General features: G+C 39.9%; 1 protein-coding gene across 12 annotated transcripts in view; it reads right to left on the bottom strand.

The window, feature by feature from the left end:
• The window catches only part of TMEM255B (transmembrane protein 255B), a 110111-nt gene extending 94715 nt beyond the window's left edge, over window positions 1-15396 (bottom strand). For 2 of the 12 annotated variants that reach the window (XR_007357466.2, XM_048856129.2), the window contains exons 1-3: window positions 15163-15394; window positions 5188-5441; window positions 1202-1264 (exon numbers count right to left, since the gene is read on the bottom strand). Coding sequence is in view for 11 of the 12 variants with exons in the window: in XM_048856129.2 (XP_048712086.2) it covers window positions 1202-1264; window positions 5188-5441; window positions 15163-15223 (378 nt within the window). In the remaining variant the exon portion in view is untranslated. Of the gene's footprint in view, window positions 1-1201; window positions 1265-4998; window positions 5148-5187; window positions 5442-14056; window positions 14261-15162 lie in introns of those variants that run through there. The other 10 variants (XM_048856200.2, XM_048856176.2, XM_048856139.2 and 7 more) reach the window with 10 other exon arrangements.
• Between the last annotated feature and the right edge of the window lie 2413 nt (window positions 15397-17809).

Raw genomic sequence — 17809 nt, 5'->3', positions numbered from 1 at the left:
TTTAGAGTCTTCAAGTACACTCAGTCCTACTTCTTGTTCAGCCAGTCGCTAAGAGAAACAAGTTTATTTACATTTACGGGAGATAATGCTGCCCTCACTTTCTGGTAACATTGTAAATAAGAAGCGAACAGGCATTTGCATGGCACTTTTGTAGGCTGCATTGCAAGATATTTATGTGCCAGATATGCTAAACATTCATATACCCCTTTGTGCTTCGGTCACCATTCCAGAAGACATGCTTCCAAGCTGATGACGCTCGTTAAAAAAATAAGGTGTTAATTAAATTTGTGACTGAACTCCTTCGGGGGAAACTGTACATCTCCTGCTCTGTTTTACCGGCATTCTGCCATGTATTTCATGTTATAGGAGTCTCGAATGATGACCCAGCACATGTTCGTTTTAAGAACACCTTCACAGCAGGTTTGACAAAATGCAAAGAAGATACCAATGTGAAATTTCTAAAGATAGCTACAGCACTCGACCCAAGATTTAAGATAGGTTTATTTAATTAAAAAAATTAAAATGCCATTTCTGCATTTTAATTGAATTTGAATTTCCATCCAAATAGAGCTGGACACAAACCACAAGTAAAAAATTAATCTAGTAAATTAGAAATGCATCATTCACCATTTTCTAATATAATTAATGTAAAATATGTAAAAATTAAAGATCTGAATAAATTTAAGTCAAGCAATATAATTGCTTAAATTGATGTATATAGATATAGCGTATCTTCCTGATCAGCAAACGAAAGGCCCCTTCCAGTTCACCCATTTTGAAGCTGGGTATCAGATCCATTGGGTTAGGGCAGTCAGATATGATGCTGGCCACATCACTCCCTTGTGTACCATTGGCTATGAAAATGACATGCCTTAACAATGTCAGCCCGGTGAACCGTTGGCTTGGGGGAAAACTTTGATTCTGACTATATTTAGTTGCAAATCAACATGTTTTAATGGTTGTCAGTTTTCTTTAGGAAAATAACTAAAGTACAAATGCAAAACACGATAAAAAAATCAAGGTGTCCTGCTTGCAGATTTAAAATCATGATTAAAAGCAGGGATTTAAATCAATTGACCCTGGGACTAAGAACTGCAGGAGTCAGTCATGGCAACTACAGATAGTAAATCCGTTCTTTTTCTTCAATTAAGCCTTTAACACATTTTAATATTAAAAGAAAAAGAAAAGTGTTGTTGCTTACCATTTGCCTTCTGTTCTCTACCAGGTTGATTCCAATAATCCCTAGGAAAGATCCGAAGCCAAGCTAAGGCAAAGAACAAACCAACAGAAACACACCAGGTCAGCTTATTTGGCAACATAAATATTGTAACATTCTTGTAAGGTGAGATGTTGGGCAGATAAACCAACTAAAACAATTTGTGAGAAACAGCAAAATATTTAGTATAAAATTATTACTGGCCAGAAATTATGTGATGCAACAGGGAACAATCAGAATGGGAATTTTCTTATATTTTAGCAGTTCCAGTGTGGCCAACTTTGCTTTCTTTATTCAAGGCAAATCTTCCCATTGGTGTCAATGTGGAGTTTGGACCAAGAAAATACAAACAGTAGTCATCAATGTTCAATAACATAAGTAATTTTTATGTCTATTTTAAAGCAACAATAAATTATACAGAAAAATATGACACTTCACATTTGTTCTACCCATGGTTGTATTATAAAAGTATACATATTTAGGACACCTTCTTTGAAATGACATTATGAAACTGCAAGAGACAATGGCAACTTCTTCAGAAAATAGATGTTTTATTTTAATGCAAGTCCCCAAAATCCTAACATTTACTTTTTAAAAAAAATTGCAAAATATTGCAGGTCCTAAGAAAAAGATGTTTTTAAAATTGCTAAAGAGTACAGTGTTTCTCATACCGTACATCCCACAGCACACACAGCCACACCTGCGGTAGCTGCACCACAAGCAGGACGAGGGGGAGAATGAAGTTCAGCTGGAGTTACCCCTTCCTCACAGAATACATCTACACTGCAGTGGGAAGATTTGATTCAAAGCACTGGGGGACAAACTAGCACTAGCTCAGGTTGAGCTAGCATCCTAAAAATAGCAGCATAGGCATTGTGGCACTGGTCACAGCCTGGGCTAGCCATCCAAGCTCGGACCAAGCGGTGGGCAGGATTGAACTCGGGTGGTTACCCTGAGTCTCTGTCAGTCGAAACATCCACACTGCCATTTTTAGGCACTAGCTCAAGCTGAGCTAGCATAAGTCTTCCTACTTGTGCTGGGAATTACATCTCCCAGCTGCAGTGGAGAAATACCCTCAAAGTCAGAATTGCATGGGACAGCCCCCACTCCTGGGAGGAACCAGCTGGAAGCAAACAAAGAGGCAGCTGAACAATGAGGGGAGGGAGGACGGGGAAATAAGACTCAGCCATGGTTACCCCTTCCAACCAGACCCCATCTTGAACCAGACCTATACCAGGGCCCACATGAGATTGGGAAAAAAAAGAGAATTTCCTGGGATGAGCCAACCAGAGACTAGACAGCAACAAATACTGAAGCAGCTGCAACAGGAACCTCTAGAGGCTAATAAGGTCATCAAACTCTGTCCCCAGATTTTACTCTGGGCATCCTTTCCCTTCTGCTGGTTGGCTGCTTACTTCGACATGGTCACTTTACCTCATCCGCATGCCACCTTTCCTCCATGCCTTCTTTTCTTACTCCCCCACTTCAGTGTCTCCTCTCCCCACCTTTCGGTTCATCTAATCCCTTTTTAACAGCCCCTACCCCATCATGGGACGAAACAGGATGGATGGATGGATAAACAAACAAACGAATAAATAAATGCCACCAAAAAAAAAATCATCACGGCACAGACATTGGGGAGTTTGTAAGCCATCACAATGTTCCTGCTGTTTGTATGTCAAATCCCACATCTGTCTTGTCTAATCAGATAGTAAGCTCTCTGGGGCAGGAGCCGTCTCTGTCTCCCCAGTGCCAGGCACAATGGGGCTCCCATCTCAGTGAGTCTCTAGGTCCTATTGTAATAAACAAAATAATAATTACCACCACCACACACAGCATTTACAGAAGGTGAGAGGGGATGCTGTCAGGGGTTCCTTTGGTTGGTTGTTTGGCTGGCTGATGGGGTTGTTCGTTTGTTTGTTTTTTGAACAAGCTCTGGGTCTGATCCTACAAGCTGCTTGACACAGGTGGAAGCCAGAGCCCATGCAGAGCTCCATAAACTTCAGTGGAACTCCATGTGGGCACAGAGGTCTTCCTACATGCAGTCATTTGTAGGATCAGGGCCACTAAAATTGATAATTAATATAAACTAAAGATGTAGATAAAGGGATTTTTTTCAATAATGGAATAAATTACTAAATCCCTAGTCCTATAAATATTTATGCACACAAGTAATTTTATGCAAGTTAGAAGTAGTTTTGGTAGTGTTAAGAGAACTGGGAGCTTAAGTCATTTTGCATAATATTCTTTTAAAAGACCAAAGTCACTTGAGCTAAGCCTAATGCACCTTTGGTGCCCTATCCTGTCCCACTGAAGTAAGAGCATTGTTACTGAATTCCATGTGAGCAAGCCACCACCACCCTTTTTTTAAATTCCAATTTAAATTTCTCTCTTCACAAGCAGTCTTATTTTTTCATTGCTCCATAAAAACAAACATTTAGTTTATCACATCAAGAATGAAAAACCATAATCTTACCTTACAAATGTTTGCATTTTCAGCTGCTCAGATACTTCCTAAGCTAATGCACCATAAATCTATGTATTGTATGCTGCATTCACACAGCAGGAAAAGAACAGTCAGTCAGACTTTGTGAATGAAATGTTACTAGTAAAGGAAAAATGGAACCAGAATAGGTATGTTAATACTCCTCTTAGATAATGCTTTCCGCAAGATGCTCAGCTTCTTCAGCTCTCACGGAAGTGAACGGGAGTTGAAGCTCACAATATCAGAAGCTGTAATTGTACCAATACGGGTGACATTGATGTATCACGAATGCTTATGCCCAAATGAATTTGTTAGTCTCTAAGGTGCCACAAGGACTCCTCGTTATTTTTGCTCTCTCGGCTACTACAATGATCGACCACAAATGTGCAAAATATAACCATGCTTTTACAAAATGTCGTCAGCTCTAACAGCCTTAAAACGAAATAGAGAGAAAAATTATTATTAAAAGGTTTTCATTTGCAAATCATTCTGAACATTTCTAGCTATTCTATCAGCCTATTAAATAAAAACCTATAACACTTAATTTTTAAAAAATGCTCTAGAGCAATATATTTTTTGTTTAGTACACAGACGTTTTCTCCCTAAAATAAACTAATTGCTATAATTAACTGCTTTGTGCACATGAACTTTATTAGTTATTACCCATTAAATTTCCTCTAAGGGAATGACTGCAGAAAGTTTATTCTTTTAAATGTTTTAATTTCAATTACAACTATTTAAAGACTATGCCATTGTATTAGTCTACATATTTTAATCTGATCCAAGGACAATGCATTCTTTTAAAATTTTATTCCTGGAACTAATTTTAATTCCATTTTTAAACACCACTTATTATAGATTATTACCCTAAAATTAATCCTTCCAACAAATAAATTCTCAGCATGACTTTAACATATTAGAGAATTTAGTTAGAAAGAAGAATTGTAATTTACAAATAACGATTGGCAATGCAAAATTTATACATAGTTTTAACAGATACTCATCCCTCTTCTTAAAATGTATGATTATATTATGAACAAGAGCAAATAGTACACAAAGTCATTCTGGTCCCAATTCAGCAGTGTACGTCAGCATGTGCTTAACTTTAAGCAAGTGAATGATCCATCCTATTGAAGTCAATGAAATTAAAGTCAATGCTAAACTATCTTTTGATGTCGTTAAAAGCAGAGTATTTATTGGTACTTATATTCGTTCTTTTACTAAATGACGATTTAAAAGTCCAGTTAAGAATCAAGGTTGTGATAATGCATTAAGTGGTTTGAAAGTCATTACTAACATACAGTAGAAAATTATGGCCCATTCTTGAAATTGAGTCCGTGTGCCTGTCCAGAAAGCTATTCAATTCAACGAGGTTCCACACAGGCACAGTGGTCAGCTCTCATGCACACGTTGCAGGATTAGGGCCTACACCTGAATTACAAACATAACAGAACTAGATCTAAACATTATGGTGGTTTTCCCTCACCAGTAACGCAAGAGGATTTGAAATTTCCCTCATCAATTGTGGTTGCTTGTGTCTATGCCATAATAGTGTACTGGTAATAACGGATAGTCTAAAACACATTTCTCTACGCACAATGATTCCTGGGTAATAGCCTCCAACGGTAACATTTTCTGTTCTTGTAGTAGCGGCAAGCCCTATGGTCAGTACGAACACAGACACTACCAGCAGAGAAACTGTCAACCAAAGCGAAGTCTTCTTTCGTTTTGCAAACTGCCCTGTTGGGGGAAACAAATATAAAATAGCTTTTCATTGCCATCTTAGCAGTACAAGTATGAAATAAAAGCTCATTCCAGCTATTTCATTTTTAACCCTTTCCCCCAACAAGGGAGACTATTTTGCAGCAGAGAGAGGATCTTAAATTATATCAAGATTAGCTGGAACTTAGTGAACTTTAATACATTGTGCACACATACAAGATGGGGTTTTACTAAGCTGAAGTGACAATAATATTTTCAGTTATCTGTGGTAAATCTTGTAATGAAGTTGTTGTTCACATCTGCAGGCCAATTCTGCAGACCTCAAACTATCCTTACCTAGGCAAAATTCCCATTTGGCTCTATATGGACAACACATAAATATGTACATTTTAAAGAAGATTAGCAGAAGCTCTGCTGTGTTATCATGAAATATTTTTTCTCTTTATATTTATCAGGTAAGCAAACCAGTTGGTATCTTCTGAAGTAAAGAAGTACAGCAGATAATGAATTTGTGATAGATTATACATATACTATTTTATTTAACAGGAACTGCTCTGTGGAATTTATTTAATCCCATTTCAATTTGGACTCAAGTACACAGGAGTAGAAGACTGCAGATAATCCTACTGTAGTCAGCCTGCTCTAAGGCATTTAACCTTATTTTTTTGTTGTTGTTTTAATTTTGAGGCAGAAGTGTATCTTTTAGTTGCAACTCTAGGTTTCTAAAATTATTATTATAGAGCTCCTGCCCATAGCTCAACAAAATTCTGTAAAAACATATTTTAAAAAAATACAATAAATCACTATAGCCATCTAAAAATACACCCTCTTAACATTCAAAATGAACAAAAGAGAAGGAGTCCACTGTGGGAAAATGTGAAAAAAAAGGAACCAGAGGGAGAAATAGCAAACAAGGAGCCTATCAAGGAACAGAAGCAGTACAATGTGACCAAATAAAACTGAGGAACACAGCTCTATTTTTGAATTTCAAATCCCACACCACAGAACAGATTAAGTTTGCAAACCAATTCATCAATGATTTTTTATGAACACATATATAAAAACTGAGATATGTTTGTTGACATTCCTCAAACAGAGCCAGCAAACACGTCAAATATTTTCTTTGGTATGAAGTGTGCTCTGCTTTACTGAAGGAAACAGACAATTAGAAATTAATCCAGGTGACTCCAGTCATCTCCTCCCCAATCTGTGCCCCAGCTGATTCAGCTTTTGGCAATAACATTTAATCTATGGTGGTCCATTGGTGGTAAGGAAGGAGAGAAGCGTGGAATAACCCATGCACCGAAATACATGAGGGTATGGTCAGATCTTTCAATAGGCTGATCTACAAATCCATGACACTAAAGCTGATCCAGTATGGCCATCCTCAAGAATTCAAAAACCATGAGTCGGGTTACCACCCAAAGTCAAAAACTATCTTAAAAACAATGAGATTTTTAAAAATATTTTTGGAGGATATGGTTATCTGCCTTCTTGTTTTTGAGCTCTTAGATTTCACATTTTCAATGAAAATATAAAGCCTAGAAACTTTTTTTTAAAATGAAAGCTGAGATTCTCACATAATCCCATGACTCCAGGATCTGGGACTTTAAGAAAAACACCAAATATTGAGAGAGTTGTAGACCCAATTTAAGCATATGGCTGATCCTGTTAGAGCACTCCTCAAGTCTCAGGGGGGTGGGGGGAAAATCAAGAAAATCCATTACTTCAAGGAGCACACAGACCAGACTATTCAATCTGATGTCCAAATGTACATTGAAAATTCCCAAGGATTCTAATCCAGGAGGACTTCAACTGCATTGCCAGCACCAGTTTACCATACTCATCTATGAGGCCTACTGTGTAAACAGAACCACAAAACTTAGTAAACTTGATACAGCCCCATGGATAGAGGAAACAGCCATATGCTTGAACAAATTCATCTCCATGGTTAACTAACTCCTTCATTACAAGGAGCATGAAAATATCACAGCTATTGGCCCACATCTTTATTCCGCTTGAGGCTAGTGACCACTGAATATCTGTATAGAAACAGCCAGGCAACTTCATCCAACCACATGTCAAATTTGCATGATGACACTTCAGAATCATCAACTGTCAGCCTTAGTCACAACAGATCAGGCATTAACCAACCAAGCCCGCTTGCAAAAGGTTTCTAAATTAGTCATTCCATCTATGCTGCTCAAGTATTTTTCAATGGAAGCCAAAGGGATTTTCTGATATTTCACCCTGAGAGTCTTCAGTAACCTCAGTGCCTTTGCTCACCATAACCTTCCACACACAGCGTCATCTTCGAACCTACACTAACAAAAAAACACTCTCTCACAAAAAGATAAACAGAAAAGGGTTCTCAGCCCCACTTCTGCCCTCCTTCCACCACCTCAGCAGCACCAAGGGGACATAATCTGGCCACAGTTGGCCGGAGGAGAATTCTCAACTATTTTAAAGAGAGCCAGGCACTATGCCAGTCCCCCCTTATCCCTAGAATAGGATGCATGTTGTGGTGGAAGAGGGCATGACAGGGCCAAGGAGAGAGCAGAGCTCCTATAGCAGTTCTCATCTGGCATGTGACCATTCCCCTCCTTAAGCCTCCCTCCAACTCCCTTCCAACCTCTCTCCAGTGCCGAGTGTATATTGGTGCAGAACTGGGAACTTTTATTCCCCTGCCCTCAAGCTAACACATCACATAAAAACAAAGAACAAACCAAGAGAGAAAAGAAATCTCCCACTAACCTCCATCCCAGAGACATACACACGCCAATCCTCAAGCAAACTGCCCAGATAAGGAAGAGAAGGTAAAAGGAACTAAAGAGGGAGATACACATTTTAGAAGGAATTAATTTAAATATTTATGTAAGAACTTGACAAAGCTACTAACACATGTAGATGTGAATGTGTAATGTACACAAACTACATAAGAAATACTGGTTTCAGAGTAACAGCCGTGTTAGTCTGTATTCGCAAAAAGAAAAGGAGTACTTGTGGCACCTTAGAGACTAACCAATTTATTTGAGCATACGCTTTCGTGAGCTACAGCTCACTTCATCGGATGCATACTGTGGAAAGTGTAGAAGATCTTTTTATATACACACAAAGCATGAAAAAATACCTCCTCCCACCCCACTCTCCTGCTGGTAATAGCTTATCTAAAGTGATCACTCTCCTTACAATGTGTATGATAATCAAGGTGGGCCACTTCCAACACATTCAAAGGACAAAATTAGGATAGTCACATTTTTCTTTCCTCTCCTGCTGGAAATAGCTCACCTTACCTGATCACTCTCGTTACAGTGTGTATGGTAACACCCATTGTTTCATGTTCTCTGTGTATATAAATCTCCCCACTGTATTTTCCACTGCATGCAGCTGCTGAAGTGAGCTGTAGCTCACGAAAGCTTATGCTCAAATAAATTTGTTAGTCTCTAAGGTGCCACAAGTCCTCCTTTCCTTATTACCCTGAAACAGCTCTCTTATCTTAGAAGTCTGCTACCTTTAGAGGCACATCTCTAGCAAAGTATTTTCAATGAATGCTACTGTTCAAGAACAACATTTCATTTCAAAGAAGAAAGAGAACTGGAGCACAACTCCAATGTGACCAGCATTCTTGAGGGTCAGACTAATGTTCTGAATTTTGAATCTTCATTCCAATGACACTTCAAAGCCAGCAAAATCACACCAGAAAATAAAATGAAGTCTCAATCATTTGGTCTCCTCAGAATCAGTAGTTTCCAAAAAGAACTAATATAGAAATGTTTTATGTTCAAAATGGACCTTAGTATGTAATCTACCAAACAATTTATATACTTCCTCAAAATTCTGTGCATGTTTGTAAAATTCCCAGTCATGAAAAATTACTTATAAAACTTATACTACAGACAGTTTTGAAAAATTTCTGTATAATTTTACATCAGTGAGACATGCATGCATAAGTTTAAGGCAGCACATATGGCCTTGCCTTAAACAAAAAACATGAAGACTTTTTACAATCTCAACAATACCAAGTGCCTTGATAAACACTGCAGGGAAAAGAACACTATCCAATTCACCTGTGAGACTCAGCATTTCCAATGCTCCAATGGCCTGGGCTTTAATGTATATTGGCAACTCTGGTGTTTACTGAGATCATTTAATATTGTCTTAACAGAATATTAATATTTTAAATGTACGTAATGCTTATCCTGAACTACATACACAGAGAATGTTAAACTATTTGTGCGGTTTAGAGCCTCAACTAGGTACTTTGCCTGATAAACGTTTATTCGGCTTATTTGTAAAGCAGTTTGAAATCTTCAAATGAACAGCGCTACAAGAACAAAGCTTTATTATTTCCCTTCTGCTACTATTTTACTGACAGCAGCACTGCTGCTATTTAAAAAAAAATGTCCATAGCTTTTGTTTGCTTTTTAGAGGGCAGATACAATATGTTTGGGATTTTCTTTTAATATAGCTACCCATTGTGGGGCAGGAAGGGTTCAGCTACAGTTACCTGCAGCCAAAAACAATTCAAAATTGTTCAGTCAGAAGTATTCCTGTGGTACTGAGGGAGAAGACTGTTAGGGTCTGATTCAGCATACCCCTCAATCAGTCTCCATTGGCCATGGCTGTTACAGAGTGTCAGCCATGAATTAAAGTGGCCTTTGGAACAACTAGGTAACCAATGAGATAGTACTGGTGCCAATCCTTTCTAAGGGCAAATTCTTCTTCAGTGCAGCTGCCCCTGCAAGGACAGGAGATTGTTCATCAAACCCATTAACTGTCCAACCTGTTATTGCTGAAGTCACTCTCAGTAGCAATTAGTCAGTCCCTGTTAACTGATGCATAGTGACTCAAGATGGAATTGTAAAATATTAAATTGTCCCTCACTGGAATGCCCCAATTTTCTATTAGTATCTCACCATTCCAAGAATCAAGCAAATTAAAGGAAAGTCTTCTCAGTAGACAGGTTTCAGAGTAGCAGCCGTGCTAGTCTGTATTCGCAAAAAGAAAAGGAGTACTTGTGGCACCTTAGAGACTAACCAATTTATTTGAGCATAAGCTTTCGTGAGCTACAGCTCACTTCATCGGATGCATAAAGTGGAAAGTACAGTGAGGAGATTTTTATATATACACACAGACAATGTATATTTTTTTCATGGTAAGGAGAGTGATCACTTAAGATGATCTATTACCAGCAGGAGAGTGGGGTGGGGGGAGAGAAAACCTTTTGAAGTGATAATCAAGGTGGGCCATTTCCAGCACATTTCCAGGAGTTAACAAGAACGTCTGAGGAACAGTGGGGGGGGGGGGGGGGGAGGAATAAACAAGGGGAAATAGTTTCACTTAGTATAATGACTCAACCACTCCCAGTTTCTATTCAAGCCTAAGTTAATTGTATCCAATTTGCAAATTAATTCCAATTCAGCAGTCTCTCATTGGAGTCTGTTTTTGAAGTTTTTTTGTTGAAGGATGCTCACTTTGAGATCAGAAATCGAATGACCACAGAGATTGAAGTGTTCTCCGACTGGTTTATGAATGTTATAATTCTTGACATCTGATTTGTGTGCATTTATTCTTTTACGTAGAGACTGTCCAGTTTGACCAATGTACATGGCAGGGGGCATTGCTGGCACATGATGGCATATATCACATTGGTAGATGTGCAGGTGAACGAGCCTCTGATAGTGTGGCTGATGTGATTAGGCCCTGTGATGGTGTCCCCTGAATAGAGTCATGTTTACTAGAGCCCCTGCTCTAATCAAGGATCAAATGAGGACGGTCACAAATTACCACCAGCATTACATTGTGATGGCAATGTTCGTCAACAATCTTGGCTGGCAGTGTGATAACAATGCATAGATACCACAGCGATACTATAAAAAAAATCCAAGAGATAGATTAGATACACAGAAAATGCTAACCTTCACATCACTGATCCGTGCTCCACCAGGTATGGTCTTAAACTGCCCAAGAAAAGCAATAACCCAATAGTACTCTCTGCTCTGCCTAATAAACATTTATCGGGCTAATTATCTATTTGAGGACCTAAACCACACTAATCCCACCTCCATCAAAGGAGAAAGAAAGCCATCAGGACACATAGAAGAGAAAATAGAATCTCCTCTTCCAAGCAGGTCAGAGACAGGAGGAGAAAGGCATGTAGAGCTTACATACACATACAGCAGTTGGGTTGGATAAGAAGTACAGATCATCATTCCTAGAGTCAACAGAGGGAACACAGTGATGTTCAAACCCTTCCCAGCACCCTAAAGATGGGGAAACAGAGTCAGAGAACCCCCTGTCAATCAATCAGGAATTGAGGAAAATATACTGGAGAACCCCTTTTCACAACAGCCAGCAGAAGTATATTTGGGGAAGTGTCTCCCCGCATTGAAAAAAGACGATACAGATAGGATAGGACAAAAGATAGGATACAGTGGGTCTGTGATGGAAGGTGTGGGGAAAGAAAGATCTGTGATGCATAATTTGTCAGAGCTAGAAAAGCCATCTATAATCTACAGTCCAACTCCAAAAGGTCTAAATCCACCTTGCTTTGCTAATGCACGTACTCCTGTTAAAACCAATGAACAGTCTCCTGCAAGCAGACCCTTTGGAAGCCTATGGGAAAAATCAGAGGGAATGAATTTGGCAACGGAGGAAATGCAGAGGACAAATCACACTTACTGGGAGATCAACACCACACCATTTTGTCGCCTTGCTCTAGTCAAGGAGATGTAGATGTGAAGAGACTTGTCTCTAATTAATATTGAACGCAATGTATATTAACATCCTTGATCTATAGGAGAAAGATTTGTAAGGGGAAAAGGTTACATTTTCAATGTTTTATATTACATGATGTTACAAAGAATCATGCAATACAAGTTAACCCTGTGTAACATAACATATAATATGAAAGGGCTTATACAGGCTTTGCATCTAATATTTTGTAGCTATGAAGCTAATATTTAAGGAATGAGATTTGTATGTCTTTGGGGCTAAATTAATAATGTTTCATTATTCCAGTCTTCCCTTCAATGCCATATCTTCCTTGGCTATATTTTTCCTTTGTAAAAAGAAAAGGAGTACTTGTGGCACCTTAGAGACTAACCAATTTATTTTCACATCCGATGAAGTGAGCTGTAGCTCACGAAAGCTTATGCTCAAATAAACTGGTTAGTCTCTAGGGTGCCACAAGTCCTCCTTTTCTTTTTGCGAATACAGACTGACACGGCTGTTACTCTGAAACCCATTTTTCATTGTGTATTTTAAAAAATGTGCTATACTAATGACATTGAACTAATCCTACATTGCCTCCTAAAACTAAATGTGATGGGCTGAGAGGTTTTAAAAAAGATATCAGCCCTGCTTTTGCTGATTACTTCCTCTTTTCTGATTAAATGCTTGACTTGTCCAGAGTGCAAAAACTAAACCATAAGCAACTGCATTTGTTTCCAGGCACAAGCTAGCAGCTTTTATCAGTGCTGACTCTTGTCTCCGTTATGTAGTTGTGTTGTAGAACCCATGAGTATATTGTATAGTCTAGTCCTTAAAAAATGTTGCTGAGTTTTTGAGTAGACCTTAAGAAAAAACTACCTAAATACTGTAAATAGTTTAGCTATAGTAAGTGATCTTGTGCAGTATCACTATGACTTCATTGCTTTGGCAACAATTGTTTCACCTATAAATAATTAAATGACTAGCTAATCAATGGTTAAAATGACAGTTTAACTGAATAAATACTTACATCACATAGAGAATATCCTAAACAAATCTTTGCTATTACCATTTATTCCCTTTTTGTTTTTTTTTCAAAACTGCCACATAAAAATATAAAGGTCTAATACATCTTTTTTGACTGCTGTCCTGATGTTTGGGTAAAGGCAAAGTCTCCCTATACCATATTGAATGCCATACACAAGAACTACCACTGATAAAGTCAAGATAATCTAGAAAGTAAGGAACTTTGGGGGAATAATCAAATATTTAACTTCTCTTTTACATGTCATTTATATTTTCCAGGACACACACTGTACATTTAGGAACAGAAAACAACCTTTTTCAGAGACAGACTAGTTTAGCAATGAGGCACTCAATTACAATTATAATGTAAAAATGTAAAAAAGTAAAGCCAATTGTCATGCGGATATTACAACAGCACCAGTCAAAAGTTTGAGTGGAATTGCTTCTACTACTGAATACAGTATAGTCCCATCACAGCCATAAACCATCCGTAAGTGGAAAAGAGCCAAAACTAACTCTACCCTGATCTGCTGACACTCCAAACTGCTCAGGCATAGCAACTGTTAATTTTCAGCAAAGAGAGAAAAGGATATTTTTCCACATTAGCTATATACATGCATACATACACGCACAAAGTTTATTTCTATGTTACATTATCCTCACAGCAATTCCATGAAAATAATGCAACAGCAAAATGGAAAATGTTTTTAAATATCCTAATGTGATAAATGAGAGTGACAAGAAAGAGCAGAATGATAACATTGACAATGGGATTATTACAACCCACCAATACCCGTAGTACTGTACTATACCATATACAATAGGTTCCTTTTTTTAACCTTAAGAGTATTAACTAAAATAGTAAAAGACAAACTCTATCTGTCAAACTCAATTACCTATCTCTGCATTCTTTCCATATTGCTCTTTTAGTTGTTAGGCACTCTGTGGTATGTTTTTAGATTGCTATTTAAGAAGGTGATCAACTGGGCTTCATCTGAGCAGAAAATGATATCCTTCATTGCAAGTGCAAGCATTTATAAACGAATAGGCAAATCAGTAGTAGTGCATCCCATAGAGATTACCAGAGAATAGATCTTTCCCTGTGAAAAAATAAGATTTGCAATATTGGGTAGGGGGTCGGAGGGGAAATAGTACTTTCATGCTATCCTCACAATGTTGCAATCAGAAATCTCAAATCCAGAACTTAATAATACTCATCAAGTTTATTGCTTTCAGTGTACCAGCTACACAGGTGAGTCCTAGCATCTCTGTCCATGGCTGGTTAAACAAACAACGAATAGCCATAAGAGTAATTATAACTACCTAGATTACATTTAAAAACGGTTTTCGAGCCAAATTTAAAAGAAAGAAAGAAAGAAAGAAAGAAAGAAAGAAAGAAAGAAAGAAAGAAAGAAAGAAAGAAAGAAAGAAAGAAAGAAAGAAAGAAAGAAAGAAAGAAAGAAAGAAAGAAAGAAAGAAAGAAAGAAAGAAAGAAAGAAAGAAAGAAAGAAAGAAAGAAAGAAAGAAAGAAAGAAAGAAAGAAAGAAAGAAAGAAAGAAAGAAAGCCTGGTTACGTGTCTGAACTCTCTGAGCAGCGTGAGACTCCTTGCACAGCTACAGGGTTTGGGGGAGAGGGAGCTGGGGAGTGAATTTCCCCCCAGTAGATGAATGTGCACTGCAGTCCTCTCAGGGCAGGGAAGTTGGCTTGACTGCACGTTGGAGAAAGCAGGGAACCTGGTGAAGCAGCAGCGGGTCAGGCGAAGGCGCGGCGCGGTCACAGCTGAGAAGCCCCCCAGCAAATCCGCGTGCGCTGCCAGGGGCTTTCCGGCCACGGGCCGCCACCTCCGGGCGAACCGAGCCGCCCCCGGAACTTCAGCGCCCCGCTGGGCTCCTGGCGCCCGCAGCTGCCCGCCCTCTGCCCCGCAGCCCAGCCCCGAAGGTACCTCTGGGCACGGGCCGGGGGCGCCCGCTGCTGCTGTCGGTGCCCAGCGCCGGGACCTACCTGTGGGATCCAACACGGCTAACGGAGCCGCCACCGGGGGAGCGGGAGGAGGCGGCTGCATCCTCTTTGCTCCCTGCTGCCCGGCTGCTCTCCAACCCCTGGCCCCTGCCCCGCGGCACCGAGCCAGCCACCCCCCAGCGCCGGACTGGCAGGCAGCGCGGAGGAGCAGCCGGAGGGAGGCCGCCGCCGGAGCAGAGGGAGGAGCCAGGGAGGGAGCCGCACTGACCTCGGGCTCCTCAGTGCTGTGGAGCCTGTGCGGGGGGGGGATAACACCACGCCCCGCCCCACCCCACCCCGCCGCTCGCTCGGCCTCTTCCCTCCCCCCGCCGCCTTCCTGTACCCTCCAGGGACCCCCTCCCCGCCCTGCTCAGCTCCTCCTTTGCCCCCTGCAGGGATGGGGCTGCAGCTCCCTGGGCTGGGGGCTGCTGAGAGAAATGGGCGTGAACGTCCCCTGGGGTGTTACCCTATTTTTGCTGCCCGGCGCTAAGGGGATTCTCCCCGCCGTGGCAAAACAGTGTTAAAGCGTCATGGGGGTGTTACAAAGTCAAGCAGTGGAAAGTTAGGAAATGCTGATATTATGGTTCCCTGGGGAACCTTCATTCACCATCCCCCATAATTCACCTACGTATTATATGATCCTCTTTAATTACCTGCTCACTCATCCAGCTCAGTAAGAGTAAGGTCAAAAGTATCCACTATTGGTGGGTGCTGAATTTGAGACACCTGGGACCTGATTTTTCGGCATATATAGCATTCCCTACGTTTAAAGCACAGCTCCTATTGACTTGAGTGCATGTGGGAATGCCTGGCGTTTCCGCAGATCAGAAGCCCGGGTCTCAAATCAAGCACACAGAAAAATGAGGACCACAACCATTAATGGCCACCTGTGAAATGTTTGGTTTAAGTGTCTTTCCTGGCTCCTATAGGAACTATGTGGCTGCATACAATGGCTTTTCCGCGGAGATTGTCCTTCAATCCCATACCTCATTCACAACCCCCCTGCCCACCTCTACAGGAAATGAGGCAGGGGTCCTACAAATAGCAGCTTCATTCACTACGCAGCCCTGATTCATTCCCAGAGCTGATCCATCCTGCACCCTGAATGTGGCAGGGGTCCTGGGGAATACACAGCATGAGATCATGTAATTAAAGATTGTATTCTAATGAATAAGCACAATGGTGGTGAATTAAGGTTGCACACACTTTAAGGTACTTTCCACTTTATGCATCCGATGAAGTAAGCCGTAGCTCACGAAAGCTTATGCTCAAATAAATTGGTTAGTCTCTAAGGTGCCACAAGTACTCCTTTTCTTTTTGCAAATACAGACTAACACAGCTGCTACTCTGAAACACACAGAAAAGTTGCATAAACTAGAGCTAATACATCTCCTATAGGACCCATTTTTTAAAATCAATTGCAAAGAAAACATATCAACCAAAAACAATAAAAATAAACAGAATCCACTAATAAAACACACAATTAGAAATATGTACAATGGATGTCAAGGTAAACAACCTGAATGCCCTTGACAAATGAAAGTGGTACTCTGTCTTTTATTGGACATATGTCAAGAACTGTAGTCTTTGGACCTCTATGGCTTTCTGATCACATTTGCTTCATGTTCCCAAAACAGATCCTTCTGCCTTGCTCTTTTCAGCTGCTGAAGTAGATCTGCCAACTGGAGCCTATATTTACGCTCTTGGTGTTTTCTACTTACTGGGTATACACGTTACATCTGGTAGTAACATTATGTACATCCTCAATAAACAGTTAGTGTCCTCCTTGGCTTTGTTTACATGTCTTCTGTTCCTTCTGTAAGACTTATCCTGAGGGTAATGGTTATGACATATGACCTTGATATAGTATGATACAGTGACAGAATGCCAACCACACTTTGCTTGAACTAATATGCTCTTCCACTTGCAATAACTTTTTGGAATTTTTATTGTAGTATTTCTTCTGTTCCAGTTTCCTGGAATATAACTTTTTTGCAGCTGTTCAGTGTTAATTTTCCTTGGCTCAGGAAGCTGGTTAGATGACAGGAGACAAAGCTTTTTGTGGGCCAGCCCAAGATTATGCAATGAACTCCCAAGGGAACTAAGTATCATTCCAAACCTCACGACCTTCTGATCTAAATGCAGGGCTCTAACCTACTCTAACAAACATATAGCAACATATCTATCTATACATTGTATACACACACACACTGTATGCCAAGTAAATATATTATAAAAAAAATCCAAAACAAAACACTCCACTGCATACACTTCTCCCGGGGGGGGGGGGGGGGGGAGAAGAGAACAAACACATGACTTCCATGGAAGTTAGGAGCCTAAATACTTCTGTGGATCTGGGCCTTAGACACTATGACGATGAGCCTGGTATAAGAACCTATATATAATAGAAATGTTGGCACTAAGGATTTTGTCCTTCTGCTCATAAGTCTCTAAATTGGTGATCACCATAAATCACTGAGAAATATATTGTCATATTCTAGGAGTGCTAAATATGAATCCTTTGACTGCACCATGTTTGTTTTTTTAATCAAGTTCTTTTCTACTTACTGAGTTAGCAGAAAAATCACTGTAAGTTGTGCATAGCAAAGGCCTGAAATGGTGTTTTTGAACTGATAGTGTAAGGTTGTGT

Source organism: Caretta caretta, chromosome 1, assembly GCF_965140235.1.
Source record: "Caretta caretta isolate rCarCar2 chromosome 1, rCarCar1.hap1, whole genome shotgun sequence".
Lineage (NCBI taxonomy): Eukaryota > Metazoa > Chordata > Testudines > Cheloniidae > Caretta > Caretta caretta.
Note: the sequence above shows the minus strand (reverse complement) of the source record. Positions and strands in the feature narration are given on the sequence as shown.